The 23274-nt window shown below is 33.0% G+C and overlaps 2 protein-coding genes across 2 annotated transcripts; one reads left to right on the forward strand and one right to left on the reverse strand.

Moving 5' to 3' along the window:
- Positions 1-8301: 8301 nt before the first annotated feature.
- LOC123317742 (serine/threonine-protein phosphatase 6 regulatory ankyrin repeat subunit B-like) lies at positions 8302-9405 on the forward strand. Its single transcript, XM_044904352.1, has 2 exons — positions 8302-9102; positions 9328-9405. Exons 1-2 carry the CDS (start codon positions 8302-8304, stop codon positions 9403-9405), a joined length of 879 nt encoding a protein of 292 aa, XP_044760287.1.
- A 210-nt stretch (positions 9406-9615) lies between these two features.
- LOC123317743 (serine/threonine-protein phosphatase 6 regulatory ankyrin repeat subunit B-like) lies at positions 9616-18235 on the reverse strand. Its single transcript, XM_044904353.1, has 2 exons — positions 17435-18235; positions 9616-9642 (listed from the first exon to the last, which is right to left on the reverse strand). The coding sequence occupies exons 1-2, from the start codon at positions 18233-18235 to the stop codon at positions 9616-9618; spliced, it is 828 nt and encodes a 275-aa protein (XP_044760288.1).
- Between the last annotated feature and the right edge of the window lie 5039 nt (positions 18236-23274).

Genomic DNA, 23274 nt, shown 5'->3' on the forward strand with positions numbered 1-23274 from the left:
GATAAAAAGACTGAATTTTATAGAAAGCTATCAAAAGATTCTATTTTACGAGTTCAAATTACCAATGCTATGATTCTGATATTGTAGAAATGTTTTATGAAAACTTCTGGAACATGTAAGTAGGTTTTTTATAATTGTCTAGGGTATACAGGGTTAATTATATTATTCTTACTGGTTTCACTCTTTAATCGGCAACACACAATTTTGATACAACCTTACGTCTTCGATATTAAATTCGTCGTTACTTCTAGCATTCCCATTTTCTATCAGTTTCTCATTATTCAAACAATAGGAACAACAATAGAACAGCAACAACAACGTCAAAAGTTAATCAAGGGTAATAAAAATATCTTTCTACATGTATGTACCTTATTGGTGTTTACATTGAAAATATGTATGTTTGTCCAAATACCTATTGAAATAATAATGAATCCAAATTTATATGCCACTCAGATACTCACAAGTTTTTTATATTGAATTAGGCAGAATACCATACCTTGCTTTATGAGTTGCGGTCATTTTCACCGGTGAAATGGTGAAACCAGTGGGTCACACTCCTCTGAATAATTCTTCTGGACAAATTTCTTCAGGAAAACTTCAATATCTTCAGAATATTCGAAATGGCGATAAACTCCCAAACATGTCATAAAAAAAAGTTTTACGACGTTTCGAGTGTTGAAACCTATGGGCAGAGTATGGTCAATATAAGTGCCTAGTTATTCTAGGAATCCTATATTCAATCTGAAGGAAAATTCAATGTTATTTTCAAAATATTCACAGATTTATGTTCAGGGGCGGATTGGACCGCCGGGTAACCGGGAAAATTCCCGGTGGGTCGGTTGATTTTTGTGCCAGCGGGCTGGTCAGATCGTACCATTCTTTTTGTCTCCGGCGGAACATGTTTCACGTCGATAACTTTATTTTTACAAATATTGAAACCGATTCAAAATGAATGTTGGAAAAACTACCAATAAATATATGTTTCAATAAGTTTTGAAAATAATACTGATAATAGTAAATTATTCCTGAACAATTGGCATAAACAGGGTGACTTGAAACGTAATGAAAATACTGAAGTTGCAAAAAACTACACGTGATTGTAAGTATGATTATTATGCTGAACTTGCCTTACACGAATATTTTAAGTTGCCAGTTGTGGCGTCATTCTTGCTCAAAAAAATTAATAAAGAAAACCAATACACAAAAGAGTTTCACTTGGGTTTTTCCTCGGTCAGCTGTCAGTGTAGACGGCGTGGGTTCACAATGATTTTATAAAGGGCGCCAACGTATTTTGAATAAAGTGACTCTTCAAAAATGAAAAACTATATCACATCGGCTAAATACGTAAATACCGACCAGAATATTTCAAAGGTGGAAAAGTATATTGTGACAAGTAATAAAAAAAAAAAAATTAAAAGGAATTGAGAAGAACCTGGAGAATATGAAAAGAATTTAATATGTAACGTCGAATTCGAGCACAATTCTAGCGAAATTTCCAACAAAATCTTGAGCCTAACATTAAGTAGTAACGTAATAATATTAAAGCTTTCACAAAAAAATATTGAAGGTGCACCTCACTTGATCAAGATCAGTTGAAAAATTTTGTATTTAAACAATAATTATCATTTATATGTGTATTTACTCTATAGGTTCAGATATTCAGATATATATATATATATATATATATATATATATATATATATATATATATATATATATATATATATATATATATATATATATATATATATATATATATATATATATATATATATATATATATATATATATATATATATATATATATATATATATATATATATATATATATATATATATATCACTGTAGTTATAAGAGCCTTATCGTCGAATTTATATATATATATATATATATATATATATATATATATATATATATATATATATATATATATATATTCTTTTGAAAAAGAGTGTTACAAATTTTTACAATCTGAAAATAACAATGAAGCGGGTGTAAAGAAATGGAACAAGAGACAGATCCTAAAAACAGATATTCACTTATTAATGTCAAAACTCCAAAATCAACTTCACTAGAAAAGTGCCTATGTCACAAGGTACTCTTGATTGGTACCAGCAATCGAAATCTAAATTATCTGTACATACCAGTTTGATGAACAGCAGGATTGAAACTATTATTAAAACTACGTCACCAATTCTCAATCCTGTGAGTCCAAACTCGTGAAGACAAAAATTGAACATAAACCAAAAATCTGCAGCGCTCGTTCAGTATCCTTGATGTTCTTGGATCTTAGATAAATTGAATTCTCTGTCGACAGCACTCTTATATTTTACGTTATATTCCAAACGTAAACTCAAGAAGAAAAAGTCGGGAAAAAAAAGGCCCTAGAACAATGGGATGTACGATATTAATCGTTCTAGATGAAGATATAAACTATTAACGAATGTATGAAAAAAAACTCACTTTGATGTTGTGTGGCCTAATGGAGAAAGATACTCTTTCAATACACTCCAATGATCCCCAAATTTGGTTATTATATTGCTTCATCAAATAACCAACTCGCAATACAATATTGAAAGAAATCAGGAAAATATTTTTATCCCAAAACTCTTGGATTTCCACAGAATAAATCGAAATATCTACTTTCCCAATTTCGAAGTACGAAAGTAAATTCTTTCTTGAAGGAAATTACCGTATCTGGCACATATGGAAAAAAAAACCGATAAACATTCCCCGAGATAATTTAAATTCGTCGAACTCGAAATCAGTAGGCAACCCAAATTACTATACGAAGTATTTTGTGCTGCAATGAAATTGAACGCTACACAGTCCATGGTGTGAAAGTAAAGTTTGGTATTGTGATTAAAAACAGGGAAGTGAGTGATATTATTTGACAGAAGCTTACTCGCTATAGGAAATACAAAATCTATGTCCGCCATTCGAAGATGCATAAATTGCAATTCCATTATGTGAAACGAAAATCTCCAAAAGAAGGTTTTTGAGCAAAAATACATTTTTTACCTGACAGGATAGGTCTCTTGTTTGGGATTATAGAAGGAATTATAGAAGGCTATAATCTACAGTAAAACGAGTTATATAAGAATTCTTATTTTCAAGAAAAAACCCCTACAACTAAATTTTCTTGTTTCTACTGTCAAAATAACCATTATTATCAATTTTTGTGTTTTCAATATCCCAAAACCATATATTTGCCATATAATTAGTTAGCAATATCAATAGTTTCCAGATTTTATTTTAGTTTTGAATAACCCGGTATGTTCCTTCAGAATTTATGTAGGTACTGTGTATATCACGTGAGTGGATCCCTGCATTTTGTACCTAATTCGTTGAGCAAAATCTTGAAGTGAATAATCAATTTGATGATATTTTAGGGTACATATATCAAAATATGATATCGGAAAAACTATCCAACATACGCATGGGAAGGTATCATGGTAAACAACCATTTTCGTCGACTGGCTTAGAAATTAATGGTACATAGAGACTATTTCTAACCTTTTTTCAGATTCCATCAATTTCTTACAAAATAACTCCGAGGAAATTTGAAATCGAAATTCGGAAACTATGCATCCATGTTGTGTATGGTTCAAAAAATACTTGATGTCAAATGTGAGAAAATGGATAAAACTAATTCGACAAATTTATTTTTTAAACCATACCTATAGACAACATGGATACATTTTTCGTTGATGCTTTTTACTCAGAGTTGTTTCATTAAACACAGCGTCCGTAGCTTGGTGGTTAGAAGCGTCGGCTCAGTATTTCGCAATCGTAAGGTACTGAGTTCGATCCTGGGCTAGAGAAGGAATTTTCTTGTCCATACGGGTACGAGCCACCATTCACTGTTGTGTTCGAATTAACAGTGCTGCGCCTAAGGTGGCGTAAGGACACAGTAAGCCAGAACAAAACTTATTCTACGAACTCGTACAAGCTTACGGAGCTTCTGAGGCGTACTTCGGTACCTGTGGAGAATCAGGATAATATAATATATGAATATTAATGAAATATAGATATAAAACTAACATTGTATGAATATATTCATGCAATTTGTAAATGACTAGTTAATTTATGGTCGAAAAACAGTGGGTCTTTCAAATATATTTTTTTGAGCAGCCCCCTGAAGATGGCATGTGAAAATAAATGTTTAATTTTCTCCTTAGTAACCATCAATCAAATTTTGTAGTTGTTCTATAGGCAATAAAAAATTGGTGGTGTTTCTCTATAATGTCAGCATGATATACGCCAACTAGGTAAAAACTGTCACTTTGCAGGAAATGACGAGAGATCTTATTTGTTCAAAATGAATCAAGCTATCAAAAATTGATTTCTCAAAAGTATTATATGCATAAGTAAAAAACTTTTCGCGAAACGATTTAAGAGGTGTTTTTTTCTACCCCTTGCAATTATATGAAAACATCGCAGAATTTTTTGATCGCCTTCTCGCTTCCCCAAAATGTCTGCTCAATTTTTTGACATTTTTCTGAATTGTAAGAAAAAAAATCGCGTTTCAGTTGCCATCCTTTGGGTATGTTCATTAAAACGTCTTTTTCATAGCACTTCATGCTAGCTACTCCACTGAACCCTCACCAAAACTACTTTTTCGTTCTAAGTGTGCCGGTCTGGAAGAAAATTCCCGGGCCGGTTCGATGTAGCCCATATCTGCTTCTGTTCAATATCCAAGGTTGGGGAGTTATGCCCATTTTAATGACGTAAGGTCGAAAAAAAAACGGAAAAATTATGGATTGCATAAAAACCGGATTTCTTGGTGAAAAGCAAAAATATTATATGATAAATAAGAAATATGGAAATTTAGTTGTAGAATCAACTCATGGAGACGGCTGTCAACCTTAAACATAACCACCCCACACTCATAAAATTATGAGTTGGGGCATCAATATGTGCCTGCCAGATCTAGGTGTTTTTAATATTATTGTATTTTCAAAAAAAAAACTACAATTAAATCCAAATGAACAAATTTCGTATGAAGTATAAGTATCTGCCGCTGTTTGAGATCGTTTCTTACTTTCTAAAAGAACAATATTTTTGAGAATATTCCAGATGAATTAACTGTGAAATTATGAATGTCTGAAATTACCTGGTATTCTCTCACTTCACCGTTAAATTATACCGTACTTAACCTTTCAGAAATCAATTTGCACAGCAACACTTTGTAAAGTGAGAGCGTACCCCAAAATCCCATTATACCTATCAAATTATTCCTGGAATGGACTAACATTTCCTAGAATCATGAAGGAATATTTTTCCCAAAATTTTATGATGTTGATCCCAATAACAAAAGGTATTCGATAAGAAAATACTTAACGATAAAGTTCACGAATAGACATGCTCCTTTCTTCAAAAGAATCTACAATTTTTATGTGCCCCATACAAACTGCATACTCTCCTAGAAGAACTATGTCAAGAATTTTTTCCTTATTGTCACATTTTGGCAATGTAATGACGTATTCACGACCAGCTAAAGCGATATAAATATTACAGAATCAAAAAGTCAAAAACAAAAATTGTATTTCGACACTTTTATTTTTCATATTTTTCATTTTTGTATGATCTATATTTTATCATATATGTCTTTTTATTTTCTGATGGAAAAGTTTCTACTTCGGCGGAATTCCCAAATATGTGCGATCTTCAAAGTAGCGAGAGGAGAAAAACCTAATATACACGGTGTATCAGAGTAGGTATAACAAACGGTAGATGTTACAAATGGATTTTATAAATTTTTTTTGCTCGGTTTATTTCTGAGATACAGGATGTCATAATTACGAAAAATTATCAGATTTCGGCAAATTTTGAAGAGTGTGTCTGCTTTTAGAGAAAACAATGTTTGTCAGATTGAATGTTTGCTTCAATTTGCCTCTTGTTATACCTAACTTCCATAATTTGTCTAGCAACATTTTCTTAATTCCCTAACTATATTATATTCTTCTGATTTCTGATTTTTTCAGAAACGGTCAGGATTAGACTCAATTTATTTTCCCTTTCGCAAGAGAAGCGAAAGAGAAATCAAATAGGTTCCATGTCCACATCTTGTTCTTATTCTTTTGAGAACCATTCACCCTCCTTTACTACATTTATGTCTATACTAATGAATAATATTGAAGTATCTCACTGTAATTTTCGAATTCTATCTATCCGTTGAATGATGCTTTTAAATTGTGCCGCAAAAATGTTATGAGAAAGAATAATACAATTCATCTCCGTTCATTTAAATTTGCCGGTGTGTGTAGTAATAAAATTAAAAATCTTCATTATCTACTCGAATCTAACGAATTATTGGGACAAGTTCATCTATCCAATATTCGGAAATAAATAGGCGTTCCAGGATTCATGATTCGCAGCTTCAAAAAGTTCAGAGATATGATTTTTCTCTCAATTTTTTCCCTATCAAATTTGAATAAAAAGGGGCTGTAGATTAGCCTGAAGGATATGCCTATAAAACTGAATATCACCAACCGAATTACTTCATCTTATGAGGGTACGCTTGCTCAGGTATAATTTGAAATTTCGAAGCCCAGTCTATAATGAGTCATAGTTGACAATTTCCATGAAACGAACCGAAGTTTATTATTATTGTTCGGAAGAAAAAGATGCAGAAAAGAAGAAGAACATCTAGAATTCTCACCACTTAACCGGGTTGATGAATAGTTGAGTATTCTGCGATTTGAGTTTCATTAGTGCGAAAGACACTCTGCTTAGTACAAGTCTAAAGTTATTGGTGCTTTCAAAATGTTGTTCCTAAGTGTCGAACTCTTCTTTATTCTGTTTTTGATCGTTATACTATGTGTCAATAAGGTAAGTCCGAATAATTTTGACTCAACGCTAAAATTAAGCTACAAAATATGCTAACCGGCATATTTTTATGGAATCTAATAATAGTTTTCTTCAGGTACTTTTTTTCGATCTCTGAAATTCCGTTTGTATACATATTCAGTATGTGTAGTACCTTTGTGTGAAATAATTAATACCTCGATTCATTTCCCTTGAGTAACGGGTAATATTGGCTTAGAATAGAAAAAATTGACGTTGAAAGAGATACTCATATGCGAGAAATATTGAAATCAATTTTCTATAGAACGAATAAATACTTGAATGCTAAATTCATCGAGGAAATATCAAAGGCTTAACGATACAGTAACATTGGATTGAATATAAGAAATAAATAACTGAACTCAATATTTGGAAGAATAGTTAACTAATGGAAATATGTCCAAGGAATTTATTTTTATTTAAATTATACCAGAAATTTCGTCCTCCATAATTAATTCAACGGGTCTATTCTTTCAGGAAATAGGACTAAATAAAAAATATTAATGGTTATACAACTGCCGTGGCGACATTTCGCAGAAGTTGCCTTTTGCATCTTCAGGTCTACAATTTATTCAAAAACATATAATACAAAGTCACATATAATGTCAACAAATCTTATTTACCAAAAAAATTTTTACAGTTTAGCCCCAATTCCAATGCCCCTTTCAAAGCCAGTAAGGTCCCAATTCCAAGAATTCCCATAAATATTTGCTCGTGATCTGACAAGGGCGGGTCTACGGTTATAATTCGCGACCAATTGTTAATGGAATTGATTCCCTCATTTTCTACCATGATCTGCAATTCTACTTTTCACAAATCGAAGCAAATTCCTTAATTCATCAAATTCTACAGAAATATAAAAATTACATTCTTTCAATCATTTATTTTTTCCAAACTTCAATCAGAATCTGACATCCAATTTAATTTGTCATAGGTGTATCATTTATTTTACGAAGAAATTTTTAAATTTTTGAATTCTAAAGAAACTTACATCAATGTTTTACAAAATTCTGTCTCTTAAAATTGAAAAAATGTTGAACTTGTAATATTCGCACCTCTTGAGTAACAACCATACTTGGTATTCTAACTGAAAACTTGAACGGTGTACTAATATTGTTACAAAATATATAATTTGAAATTTTATTAATTCGGAAGAAACTAGAACCGTAACGGTATTCGCTCATCTAAAATACTAGAGCAATCAAAATTCTTCACCTGCTTCATGAATTGTTTGCATCAATATTTCATTTAAAATTGACATTGGCTCTGAAAAAATTGGCTTATGAAAGCGATAAAAAATTCTGGAACTTCAACTGCATCAATTAATTAATTCCTAATTTTTTTTCTCACAGAAGGTGTTACTCTTATATGCGAGGAAGAAACTGAAGCAGAACCAGGATAGGATTAACTCCGCTTTCAGAGCTTCAATTTTTGCTGGAGAAGAACATACAATGTTGAAGTTATTGGAAGAGGGGGCGGATGTGAAATGCACCGATGTTATTGGCTATGCTTGTCTTCACCACGCAGTGCTATGCGGACATTACAAATTAATTAAACACCTAGTAATGTATGGCGCTGATATAGAGCAAGAAGGCAATTTTTACGGTTACAAACCAATTCATTTGTGTGTTTATGCGGCCAACAAAGACAAATGCTTGGAAGAGTTACTGAAATATGGTGCTCAACTAGATGCCGTTGACTGTTTGCAAAATACCTTACTACATTTAGTGGTGAAGTTTAGACCCCAAGATATGAATTTTATCGAAAAACTGCTCGATTACGGTTTAGGTCCAAATGCCACAAATATAATAGGAAACAACTGCCTCCACATCATTGCTGCATCTCGCACATGCTCTATCGAAAAGGTCCTGTTTCTGGCGAGGAAATTCATACACAGAGGTGTTGATATCGACCGTAAGAATACATCAATTGGTGAGGCACCCTTACAAATAGCATCCCGTACAGGAAAGACGGTTTTGGTCGATCTTCTTCTTCGTGAGGGGGCGGCAATAGACGTGAGGAGCAACATTGGATTGACTGCTTTCGAGCAATTGTTCGTGGAAAATCATCCAATGACGGCCATCATCCCCACCTTCATTAAACACATCGCTCTGAGAAAACACCGTGGGGAAAATGTTGAAGACAGTATTTTTAGGAAAATTGCCTCCGATGTGAAACTACAAATCATATATCGCTATTACGACGAAGATTTGGAGTATCTGAAATCCATAAATATAGTTGAAACACACTGGGTAACACTGCATCATATATTATGCTGCGAGAAGAGTGAGGTTATCAATTACTTGAGAAACGCTAGTGTCAGGAATAACATTTTTTCACAAGAGGTTTCCACTTTTTATTGGAATGAAATTCGACACAAATTTTCGAAAATCATTGAAATCGTCAAATTTCAAGAGGAGGCCTGTAGAGTTCTGAATATAGTGTTCGATAGTGGAATTCCTTATTTATGTTTAAAGCAAATATGCAAATATTTGTCTGAAGAGGATGTGAAAAAATTGTCCACATTATTGTTGAGAGAAAATACAATTGATTGAAATTATCAGTTTTTGATATTAATTTAACCCAAATCACCTTTTTATTCACCAGAAATTGTCCCTATGAAACGGATTCATCGAAAAAAAATTCACATTTTGCACTTTTCATTCCTCATGTGAAGGGCTAAAATAGCTACTTGACTTGAATCCAAAGGAGATCAAAGTAAGAGGGGAACATATTATTTCTTCAGATCGCAGCTTGCTTTTATCTTATTCTTTAGCTTTTCCAATGTCCATCTTCAAATTAAATTTTATTTTTTCATTATGCCACATTTCAGTTTGAATGATAATACTCAATGTTCTTATTTATACAAATGAAGAATTTTTACTGTTTGACATAAATGGGCAGAAAACAATATTAAAGTCAGTTGTGGATTATTCGTTTGTCACAACACCGTTGCCACAACTAATATCAATTTTTATTACGAAAATGCCGAAAGTGATTGAAAAAAGAGACAGGGTTTCGGGAAATACTATTTAGAATTCAGGTCCGCTCATTTAATATTCTAAAATCCACAATACGTCAGACAGAAGCGAAAATATCAATTGTGAGATAATTTATATAATGTTTCATCTGAATCCAAACGACTTATATTTCAGCTGAATATTTCCACAATCAGAAAGATTGTGAATGAAGAGGATGACAAAGAATTTCCTTCTATTGAGAGACCCAAAAAAGTGGTGCATTTGAGAATTTCATGCTTGAGTGAATTAATTGCGAAAAGTTTACTACAGGATTCTCGATGAATGTCATCGTAGAATATGTTCCCGAAAATTGATATTTCTAATCTTCATTTGAGTTGCCTATACATTGTGAATGATTTAAGGTACCAATTATTAATTATCAATTATTATTATTATATCAATGTATTAAGATGAACAGCCACAAATACGCGTCAGTTGTCCTGTTAATTGTTTATTCAGGTGAAATTTTTTTTCAAAGGTGAAGTCATCTTGACAATTCCCCCTATATACAGGTCTAATTTTTCGTAGAGGTACTCTACAGGTTCCAAGGTATGTCCCCTTATATTAATCTGACACGCTCGAGTATATCCCGAATTTCCCTCTTCGGCTCCCCAACTACAAGTGTCACTTGACTTAGAAATTGGAAGCCAAACTTATATTCTGAGAGGGATAGCCAATTTTTTGAGTCCGGTGGATAGCGCAGGTATAATTCAATATACTTCCTACTGTAGGAGAAATGATGGGCAGTTGGGCGAATATAATGATTTAGAAAAAATATATAAGAAATGATATAGTAATTAATCCTAACATGCTTTTATACACGATCTTATTTTGAATATAGTTCTTAGTTAAGTGTTATATTTGTGTAAGTAGTTTGGGTAGATTTTTTTTATTGATATCCAATAATCAAGTACGAAAAATATCAGTACCTCTTTCAATTACTGATTACTCACTGCTCTCTTATCCGCTGCTTTTGCAGTGGAACGATAAAAAGACTGAATTTTATAGAAAGCTACCAAAAGATTCTATTTTACGAGTTCAAATTACCAATGCTATGATTCTGATATTGTAGAAATGTTTCATGAAAACTTCTGGAACATGTAACTAGGTTTTTTATAATTGTCTAGGGTATACAGGGTTAATTATATTATTCTTACTGGTTTCACTCTTTAATCGGCAACACACAATTTTGATACAACCTTACGTCTTCGATATTAAATTCGTCGTAACTTCTTCTAAATAACGGTCGCGTCTCGACTGATGTTATTTTTCAACACTTTTCAACAAATTTTTGAAGAACTGAATACTAAAGTATTTTTTCAATTTCCGTCTAAATTGACAACTCCCTAGCCTTCCCATTTTCTATCAGTTTCTCATTATTCAAACAATAGGAACAACAATAGAACAGCAACAACAACGTCAAAAGTTAATCAAGAGTAATAAAAATATCTTTCTACATGTATGTACCTTATTGGTGTTTACATTGAAAATATGTATGTTTGTCCAAATACCTATTGAAATAATAATGAATCCAAATTTATATGCCACTCAGATACTCACAAGTTTTTTATATTGAATTAGGCAGAATACCATACCTTGCTTTATGAGTTGCGGTGATTTTCACCGGTGAAATGGTGAAACCAGTGGGTCACACTCATCTGAATAATTCTTCTGGACAAATTTCTTCAGGAAAACTTCAATATCTTCAGAATATTCGAAATGGCGATAAACTCCCAAACATGTCATAAAAAAAAGTTTTACGACGTTTCGAGTGTTGAAACCTATGGGCAGAGTATGGTCAATATAAGTGCCTAGTTATTCTAGGAATCCTATATTCAATCTGAAGGAAAATTCAATGTTATTTTCAAAATATTCACAGATTTATGTTCAGGGGCTTATTGGACCGCCGGGTAACCGGGAAAATTCCCGGTGGGTCGGGTGATTTTTGTGCCAGCGGGCTGGTCAGATCGTACCATTCTTTTTGTCTCCGGCGGAACATGTTTCACGTCGATAACTTTATTTTTACAAATATTGAAACCGATTCAAAATGAATGTTGGAAAAACTACCAATAAATATATGTTTCAATAAGTTTTGAAAATAATACTGATAATAGTAAATTATTCCTGAACAATTGGCATAAACAGGGTGACTTGAAACGTAATGAAAATACTGAAGTTGCAAAAAACTACACGTGATTGTAAGTATGATTATTATGCTGAACTTGCCTTACACGAATATTTTAAGTTGCCAGTTGTGGCGTCATTCTTGCTCAAAAAATTTAATAAAGAAAACCAATACACAGAAGAGTTTCACTTGGGTTTTTCCTCGGTCAGCTGTCAGTGTAGACGGCGTGGGTTCACAATGATTTTATAAAGGGCGCCAACGTATTTTGAATAAAGTGACTCTTCAAAAATGAAAAACTATATCACATCGGCTAAATACGTAAATACCGACCAGAATATTTCAAAGGTGGAAAAGTATATTGTGACAAGTAATAAAAAAAAAAATTAAAAGGAATTGAGAAGAACCTGGAGAATATGAAAAGAATTTAATATGTAACGTCGAATTCGAGCACAATTCTAGCGAAATTTCCAACAAAATCTTGAGCCTAACATTAAGTAGTAACGTAATAATATTAAAGCTTTCACAAAAAAATATTGAAGGTGCACCTCACTTGATCAAGATCAGTTGAAAAATTTTGTATTTAAACAATAATGATCATTTATATGTGTATTTACTCTATAGGTTCAGATATTCAGATATATATATATATATATATATATATATTTATATATATATATATATATCTGAATATCTGAACCTATAGAGCACTGGTTCTTAACCGGTGGTCCGCGGACCACTGGTGGTCCCTGAAAGCACCCAAAGTGGTCCGCGAAGCCATCCGACAGGACATAGGGTTGAACCAGACTGAAGAGCACTTATTGATAACAATTATTTTATATGAGTTTTCTAGAAAAATGCCACCAAAACGAAAGTATGACGGCTATTATATTGAACTGGGTTTCTTCAATAGAAAAAATGGGGAGACTAGACCCCAATGCTCTCTCTTTTCATCGACATATTTATGCGAGCAGGGGTTTTCGATTCTACTGATAAAAAAACATCGATATCGGTTGGATGCCAGTGCCGACATGCCAGTTTGGCATTAAGTACCTAGCACTGAACCTGAACCAAGCATTCATAAATTGGTGAATAGTATGCAGTGAAAAAAATCGCATTGAAATGATAAAGCTTCTCTGTATATTTATCTGTTTAAAAATACAAATACAGGGTGGCCATTTGAAAACGAAACAGACGAGATTACAGACGAAATAAATTTTTTCGATAGAAATGCTCGGACTGGTCGATTTCTGTTTCGAGGGGGACAACTTAAGATGTAGGTTACGGACGCATAGTGCTTCAACCCTTGCTATTACAACCCTCACCCTCAATTTTTGAATAGGGAAGATGGGGTGAGTGATACCTCATTTGGAAGGTATTTTTATACTGATTTCAGCACAGCAATTGTTATTTCATTTTATGCATTAGTTCTCGAAATATTCTTAACTAAGTATTTGAAAATGAAGTGGTGTTTTCATGGCACTTGTAGTGTTTTTTTGTGAAAAATCGACATTTTGAGCTTCAAAACATACTTCCTATTAACATGTTTATCTAAATGTCGTTGATTGAAGAATCTTGTAGTAGCAAGGGTTGAAGCGCTATGCGTCCGTAACCTACATCTTAAGTTGTCCCCCTCGAAACAGAAATCGACCTGTCCGAGCATTTCTATCGAAAAAATTTATTTCGTCTGTAATCTCGTCTGTTTCGTTTTCAAATGGCCATCCTGTATAAAATACTGTTGGCTCTGAATGATTGTTGGTGTGTTTCGTTCATTCAAATTTATAACTACAACAACCTTGTTTATTCATTTACAAAAATTGTAAAATTGACATTTACGTACTTAATATTACCTCCGAACAGTTGGTGGTCCGTGACAAGACAACAATGTTGTCAAATGGTCCCTGATCACTAAAAGGTTAAGAACCACTGCTATAGAGTAAATACACATATAAATGATCATTATTGTTTAAATACAAAATTTTTCAACTGATCTTGATCAAGTGAGGTGCACCTTCAATATTTTTTTGTGAAAGCTTTAATATTATTACGTTACTACTTAATGTTAGGCTCAAGATTTTGTTGGAAATTTCGCTAGAATTGTGCTCGAATTCGACGTTACATATTAAATTCTTTTCATATTCTCCAGGTTCTTCTCAATTCCTTTTATTTTTTTTTTTTATTACTTGTCACAATATACTTTTCCACCTTTGAAATATTCTGGTCGGTATTTACGTATTTAGCCGATGTGATATAGTTTTTCATTTTTGAAGAGTCACTTTATTCAAAATACGTTGGCGCCCTTTATAAAATCATTGTGAACCCACGCCGTCTACACTGACAGCTGACCGAGGAAAAACCCAAGTGAAACTCTTCTGTGTATTGGTTTTCTTTATTAATTTTTTTGAGCAAGAATGACGCCACAACTGGCAACTTAAAATATTCGAGTAAGGCAAGTTCAGCATAATAATCATACTTACAATCACGTGTAGTTTTTTGCAACTTCAGTATTTTCATTACGTTTCAAGTCACCCTGTTTATGCCAATTGTTCAGGAATAATTTACTATTATCAGTATTATTTTCAAAACTTATTGAAACATATATTTATTGGTAGTTTTTCCAACATTCATTTTGAATCGGTTTCAATATTTGTAAAAATAAAGTTATCGACGTGAAACATGTTCCGCCGGAGACAAAAAGAATGGTACGATCTGACCAGCCCGCTGGCACAAAAATCAACCGACCCACCGGGAATTTTCCCGGTTACCCGGCGGTCCAATCCGCCCCTGAACATGAATCTGTGAATATTTTGAAAATAACATTGAATTTTCCTTCAGATTGAATATAGGATTCCTAGAATAACTAGGCACTTATATTGACCATACTCTGCCCATAGGTTTCAACACTCGAAACGTCGTAAAACTTTTTTTTATGACATGTTTGGGAGTTTATCGCCATTTCGAATATTCTGAAGATATTGAAGTTTTCCTGAAGAAATTTGTCCAGAAGAATTATTCAGATGAGTGTGACCCACTGGTTTCACCATTTCACCGGTGAAAATCACCGCAACTCATAAAGCAAGGTATGGTATTCTGCCTAATTCAATATAAAAAACTTGTGAGTATCTGAGTGGCATATAAATTTGGATTCATTATTATTTCAATAGGTATTTGGACAAACATACATATTTTCAATGTAAACACCAATAAGGTACATACATGTAGAAAGATATTTTTATTACTCTTGATTAACTTTTGACGTTGTTGTTGCTGTTCTATTGTTGTTCCTATTGTTTGAATAATGAGAAACTGATAGAAAATGGGAAGGCTAGGGAGTTGTCAATTTAGACGGAAATTGAAAAAATACTTTAGTATTCAGTTCTTCAAAAATTTGTTGAAAAGTGTTGAAAAATAACATCAGTCGAGACGCGACCGTTATTTAGAAGAAGTTACGACGAATTTAATATCGAAGACGTAAGGTTGTATCAAAATTGTGTGTTGCCGATTAAAGAGTGAAACCAGTAAGAATAATATAATTAACCCTGTATACCCTAGACAATTATAAAAAACCTAGTTACATGTTCCAGAAGTTTTCATAAAACATTTCTACAATATCAGAATCATAGCATTGGTAATTTGAACTCGTAAAATAGAATCTTTTGGTAGCTTTCTATAAAATTCAGTCTTTTTATCGTTCCACTGCAAAAGCAGCGGATAAGAGAGCAGTGAGTAATCAGTAATTGAAAGAGGTACTGATATTTTTCGTACTTGATTATTGGATATCAATAAAAAAAATCTACCCAAACTACTTACACAAATATAACACTTAACTAAGAACTATATTCAAAATAAGATCGTGTATAAAAGCATGTTAGGATTAATTACTATATCATTTCTTATATATTTTTTCTAAATCATTATATTCGCCCAACTGCCCATCATTTCTCCTACAGTAGGAAGTATATTGAATTATACCTGCGCTATCCACCGGACTCAAAAAATTGGCTATCCCTCTCAGAATATAAGTTTGGCTTCCAATTTCTAAGTCAAGTGACACTTGTAGTTGGGGAGCCGAAGAGGGAAATTCGGGATATACTCTAGCGTGTCAGATTAATATAAGGGGACATACCTTGGAACCTGTAGAGTACCTCTACGAAAAATTAGACCTGTATATAGGGGAATTGTCAAGATGACTTCACCTTTGAAAAAAAATTTCACCTGAATAAACAATTAACAGGACAACTGACGCGTATTTGTGGCTGTTCATCTTAATACATTGATATAATAATAATAATTGATAATTAATAATTGGTACCTTAAATCATTCACAATGTATAGGCAACTCAAATGAAGATTAGAAATATCAATTTTCGGGAACATATTCTACGATGACATTCATCGAGAATCCTGTAGTAAACTTTTCGCAATTAATTCACTCAAGCATGAAATTCTCAAATGCACCACTTTTTTGGGTCTCTCAATAGAAGGAAATTCTTTGTCATCCTCTTCATTCACAATCTTTCTGATTGTGGAAATATTCAGCTGAAATATAAGTCGTTTGGATTCAGATGAAACATTATATAAATTTTCTCACAATTGATATTTTCGCTTCTGTCTGACGTATTGTGGATTTTAGAATATTAAATGAGCGGACCTGAATTCTAAATAGTATTTCCCGAAACCCTGTCTCTTTTTTCAATCACTTTCGGCATTTTCGTAATAAAAATTGATATTAGTTGTGGCAACGGTGTTGTGACAAACGAATAATCCACAACTGACTTTAATATTGTTTTCTGCCCATTTATGTCAAACAGTAAAAATTCTTCATTTGTATAAATAAGAACATTGAGTATTATCATTCAAACTGAAATGTGGCATAATGAAAAAATAAAATTTAATTTGAAGATGGACATTGGAAAAGCTATAGAATAAGATAAAAGCAAGCTGCGATCTGAAGAAATAATATGTTCCCCTCTTACTTTGATCTCCTTTGGATTCAAGTCAAATAGCTATTTTAGCCCTTCACATGAGGAATGAAAAGTGCAAAATGTGAATTTTTTTTCGATGAATCCGTTTCATAGGGACAATTTCTGGTGAATAAAAAGGTGATTTGGGTTAAATTAATATCAAAAACTGATAATTTCAATCAATTGTATTTTCTCTCAACAATAATGTGGACAATTTTTTCACATCCTCTTCAGACAAATATTTGCATATTTGCTTTAAACATAAATAAGGAATTCTACTATCGAACACTATATTCAGAACTCTACAGGCCTCCTCTTGAAATTTGACGATTTCAATGATTTTCGAGAATTTGTGTCGAATTTCATTCCAATAAAAAGTGGAAACCTCTTGTGAAAAAATGTTATTCCTGACACTAGCGTTTCTCAAGTAATTGATAACCTCACTCTTCTCGCAGCATAATATATGATGCAGTGTTACCCAGTGTGTTTCAACTATATTTATGGATTTCAGATACTCCAAATCTTCGTCGTAATAGCGATATATGATTTGTAGTTTCACATCGGAGGCAATTTTCCTAAAAATACTGTCTTCAACATTTTCCCCACGGTGTTTTCTCAGAGCGATGTGTTTAATGAAGGTGGTGATGATGGCCGTCATTGGATGATTTTCCACGAACAATTGCTCGAAAGCAGTCAATCCAATGTTGCTCCTCACGTCTATTGCCGCCCCCTCACGAAGAAGAAGATCGACCAAAACCGTCTTTCCTGTACGGGATGCTATTTGTAAGGGTGTCTCACCAATTGATGTATTCTTACGGTCGATATCAACACCTCTGTGTATGAATTTCCTCGCCAGAAACAGGACCTTTTCGATAGAGCATGTGCGAGATGCAGCAATGATGTGGAGGCAGTTGTTTCCTATTATATTTGTGGCATTTGGACCTAAACCGTAATCGAGCAGTTTTTCGATAAAATTCATATCTTGGGGTCTAAACTTCACCACTAAATGTAGTAAGGTATTTTGCAAACAGTCAACGGCATCTAGTTGAGCACCATATTTCAGTAACTCTTCCAAGCATTTGTCTTTGTTGGCCGCATAAACACACAAATGAATTGGTTTGTAACCGTAAAAATTGCCTTCTTGCTCTATATCAGCGCCATACATTACTAGGTGTTTAATTAATTTGTAATGTCCGCATAGCACTGCGTGGTGAAGACAAGCATAGCCAATAACATCGGTGCATTTCACATCCGCCCCCTCTTCCAATAACTTCAACATTGTATGTTCTTCTCCAGCAAAAATTGAAGCTCTGAAAGCGGAGTTAATCCTATCCTGGTTCTGCTTCAGTTTCTTCCTCGCATATAAGAGTAACACCTTCTGTGAGAAAAAAAATTAGGAATTAATTAATTGATGCAGTTGAAGTTCCAGAATTTTTTATCGCTTTCATAAGCCAATTTTTTCAGAGCCAATGTCAATTTGAAATGAAATATTGATGCAAACAATTCATGAAGCAGGTGAAGAATTTTGATTGCTCTAGTATTTTAGATGAGCGAATACCGTTACGGTTCTAGTTTCTTCCGAATTAATAAAATTTCAAATTATATACTTTGTAACAATATTAGTACACCGTTCAAGTTTTCAGTTAGAATACTAAGGATGGTTGTTACTCAAGAGGTGTGAATATTACAAGTTCAACATTTTTTCAATTTTAAGAGACAGAATTTTGTAAAACATTGATGTAAGTTTCTTTAGAATTCAAAAATTTAAAAATTTCTTCGTAAAATAAATGATACACCTATGACAAATTAAATTGGATGTCAGATTCTGATTGAAGTTTGGAAAAAATAAATGATTGAAAGAATGTAATTTTTATATTTCTGTAGAATTTGATGAATTAAGGAATTTGCTTCGATTTGTGAAAAGTAGAATTGCAGATCATGGTAGAAAATGAGGGAATCAATTCCATTAACAATTGGTCGCGAATTATAACCGTAGACCCGCCCTTGTCAGATCACGAGCAAATATTTATGGGAATTCTTGGAATTGGGACCTTACTGGCTTTGAAAGGGGCATTGGAATTGGGGCTAAACTGTAAAAATTTTTTTGGTAAATAAGATTTGTTGACATTATATGTGACTTTGTATTATATGTTTTTGAATAAATTGTAGACCTGAAGATGCAAAAGGCAACTTCTGCGAAATGTCGCCACGGCAGTTGTATAACCATTAATATTTTTTATTTAGTCCTATTTCCTGAAAGAATAGACCCGTTGAATTAATTATGGAGGACGAAAGTTCTGGTATAATTTTAATAAAAATAAATTTCTTCGACATATTTCCATTAGTTAACTATTCTTCCAAATATTGAGTTCAGTTATTTATTTCTTATATTCAATCCAATGTTACTGTATCGTTAAGCCTTTGATATATCCTCGATGAATTTAGCATTCAAGTATTTATTCGTTCTATAGAAAATTGATTTCAATATTTCTCGCATATGAGTATCTCTTTCAACGTCAATTTTTTTTATTCTAAGCCAATATTACCCGTTACTCAAGGGAAATGAATCGAGGTATTAATTATTTCACACAAAGGTACTACACATACTGAATATGTATACAAACGGAATTTCAGAGATCGAAAAAAAGTACCTGAAGAAAACTATTATTAGATTCCATAAAAATATGCCGGTTAGCATATTTTGTAGCTTAATTTTAGCGTTGAGTCAAAATTATTCGGACTTACCTTATTGACACATAGTATAACGATCAAAAACAGAATAAAGAAGAGTTCGACACTTAGGAACAACATTTTGAAAGCACCAATAACTTTAGACTTGTACTAAGCAGAGTGTCTTTCGCACTAATGAAACTCAAATCGCAGAATACTCAACTATTCATCAACCCGGTTAAGTGGTGAGAATTCTAGATGTTCTTCTTCTTTTCTGCATCTTTTTCTTCCGAACAATAATAATAAACTTCGGTTCGTTTCATGGAAATTGTCAACTATGACTCATTATAGACTGGGCTTCGAAATTTTAAATTATACCTGAGCAAGCGTACCCTCATAAGATGAAGTAATTCGGTTGGTGATATTCAGTTTTATAGGCATATCCTTCAGGCTAATCTACAGCCCCTTTTTATTCAAATTTGATAGGGAAAAAATTGAGAGAAAAATCATATCTCTGAACTTTTTGAAGCTGCGAATCATGAATCCTGGAACGCCTATTTATTTCCGAATATTGGATAGATGAACTTGTCCCAATAATTCGTTAGATTCGAGTAGATAATGAAGATTTTTAATTTTATTACTACACACACCGGCAAATTTAAATGAACGGAGATGAATTGTATTATTCTTTCTCATAACATTTTTGCGGCACAATTTAAAAGCATCATTCAACGGATAGATAGAATTCGAAAATTACAGTGAGATACTTCAATATTATTCATTAGTATAGACATAAATGTAGTAAAGGAGGGTGAATGGTTCTCAAAAGAATAAGAACAAGATGTGGACATGGAACCTATTTGATTTCTCTTTCGCTTCTCTTGCGAAAGGGAAAATAAATTGAGTCTAATCCTGACCGTTTCTGAAAAAATCAGAAATCAGAAGAATATAATATAGTTAGGGAATTAAGAAAATGTTGCTAGACAAATTATGGAAGTTAGGTATAACAAGAGGCAAATTGAAGCAAACATTCAATCTGACAAACATTGTTTTCTCTAAAAGCAGACACACTCTTCAAAATTTGCCGAAATCTGATAATTTTTCGTAATTATGACATCCTGTATCTCAGAAATAAACCGAGCAAAAAAAATTTATAAAATCCATTTGTAACATCTACCGTTTGTTATACCTACTCTGATACACCGTGTATATTAGGTTTTTCTCCTCTCGCTACTTTGAAGATCGCACATATTTGGGAATTCCGCCGAAAGTAGAAAATAAAAAGACATATATGATAAAATATAGATCATACAAAAATGAAAAATATGAAAAATAAAAGTGTCGAAATAAAATTTTTGTTTTTGACTTTTTGATTCTGTAATATTTATATCGCTTTAGCTGGTCGTGAATACGTCATTACATTGCCAAAATGTGACAATAAGGATAAAATTCTTGACATAGTTCTTCTAGGAGAGTATGCAGTTTGTATGGGGCACATAAAAATTGTAGATTCTTTTGAAGAAAGGAGCATGTCTATTCGTGAACTTTATCGTTAAGTATTTTCTTATCGAATACCTTTTGTTATTGGGATCAACATCATAAAATTTTGGGAAAAATATTCCTTCATGATTCTAGGAAATGTTAGTCCATTCCAGGAATAATTTGATAGGTATAATGGGATTTTGGGGTACGCTCTCACTTTACAAAGTGTTGCTGTGCAAATTGATTTCTGAAAGGTTAAGTACGGTATAATTTAACGGTGAAGTGAGAGAATACCAGGTAAGTTCAGACATTCATAATTTCACAGTTAATTCATCTGGAATATTCTCAAAAATATTGTTCTTTTAGAAAGTAAGAAACGATCTCAAACAGCGGCAGATACTTATACTTCATACGAAATTTGTTCATTTGGATTTAATTGTAGTTTTTTTTTGAAAATACAATAATATTAAAAACACCTAGATCTGGCAGGCACATATTGATGCCCCAACTCATAATTTTATGAGTGTGGGGTGGTTATGTTTAAGGTTGACAGCCGTCTCCATGAGTTGATTCTACAACTAAATTTCCATATTTCTTATTTATCATATAATATTTTTGCTTTTCACCAAGAAATCCGGTTTTTATGCAATCCATAATTTTTCCGTTTTTTTTTCGACCTTACGTCATTAAAATGGGCATAACTCCCCAACCTTGGATATTGAACAGAAGCAGATATGGGCTACATCGAACCGGCCCGGGAATTTTCTTCCAGACCGGCACACTTAGAACGAAAAAGTAGTTTTGGTGAGGGTTCAGTGGAGTAGCTAGCATGAAGTGCTATGAAAAAGACGTTTTAATGAACATCCCCAAAGGATGGCAACTGAAACGCGATTTTTTTTCTTACAATTCAGAAAAATGTCAAAAAATTGAGCAGACATTTTGGGGAAGCGAGAAGGCGATCAAAAAATTCTGCGATGTTTTCATATAATTGCAAGGGGTAGAAAAAAACACCTCTTAAATCGTTTCGCGAAAAGTTTTTTACTTATGCATATAATACTTTTGAGAAATCAATTTTTGATAGCTTGATTCATTTTGAACAAATAAGATCTCTCGTCATTTCCTGCAAAGTGACAGTTTTTACCTAGTTGGCGTATATCATGCTGACATTATAGAGAAACACCACCAATTTTTTATTGCCTATAGAACAACTACAAAATTTGATTGATGGTTACTAAGGAGAAAATTAAACATTTATTTTCACATGCCATCTTCAGGGGGCTGCTCAAAAAAATATATTTGAAAGACCCACTGTTTTTCGACCATAAATCAACTAGTCATTTACAAATTGCATGAATATATTCATACAATGTTAGTTTTATATTTATATTTCATTAATATTCATATATTATATTATCCTGATTCTCCACAGGTACCGAAGTACGCCTCAGAAGCTCCGTAAGCTTGTACGAGTTCGGAGAATAAGTTTTGTTCTGGCTTACTGTGTCCTTACGCCACCTTAGGCGCAGCACTGTTAATTCGAACACAACAGTGAATGGTGGCTCGTACCCGTATGGACAAGAAAATTCCTTCTCTAGCCCAGGATCGAACTCAGTACCTTACGGTTGCGAAATACTGAGCCGACGCTTCTAACCACCAAGCTACGGACGCTGTGTTTAATGAAACAACTCTGAGTAAAAAGCATCAACGAAAAATGTATCCCTGTTGTCTATAGGTATGGTTTAAAAAATAAAATTTGTCGAATTAGTTTTATCCATTTTCTCACATTTGACATCAAGTATTTTTTGAACCATACACAACATGGATGCATAGTTTCCGAATTTCGATTTCAAATTTCCTCGGAGTTATTTTGTAAGAAATTGATGGAATCTGAAAAAAGGTTAGAAATAGTCTCTATGTACCATTAATTTCTAAGCCAGTCGACGAAAATGGTTGTTTACCATGATACCTTCCCATGCGTATGTTGGATAGTTTTTCCGATATCATATTTTGATATATGTACCCTAAAATATCATCAAATTGATTATTCACTTCAAGATTTTGCTCAACGAATTAGGTACAAAATGCAGGGATCCACTCACGTGATATACACAGTACCTACATAAATTCTGAAGGAACATACCGGGTTATTCAAAACTAAAATAAAAT

Source organism: Coccinella septempunctata, chromosome 7, assembly GCF_907165205.1.
Source record: "Coccinella septempunctata chromosome 7, icCocSept1.1, whole genome shotgun sequence".
Classification (NCBI taxonomy): Eukaryota; Metazoa; Arthropoda; class Insecta; order Coleoptera; family Coccinellidae; genus Coccinella; species Coccinella septempunctata.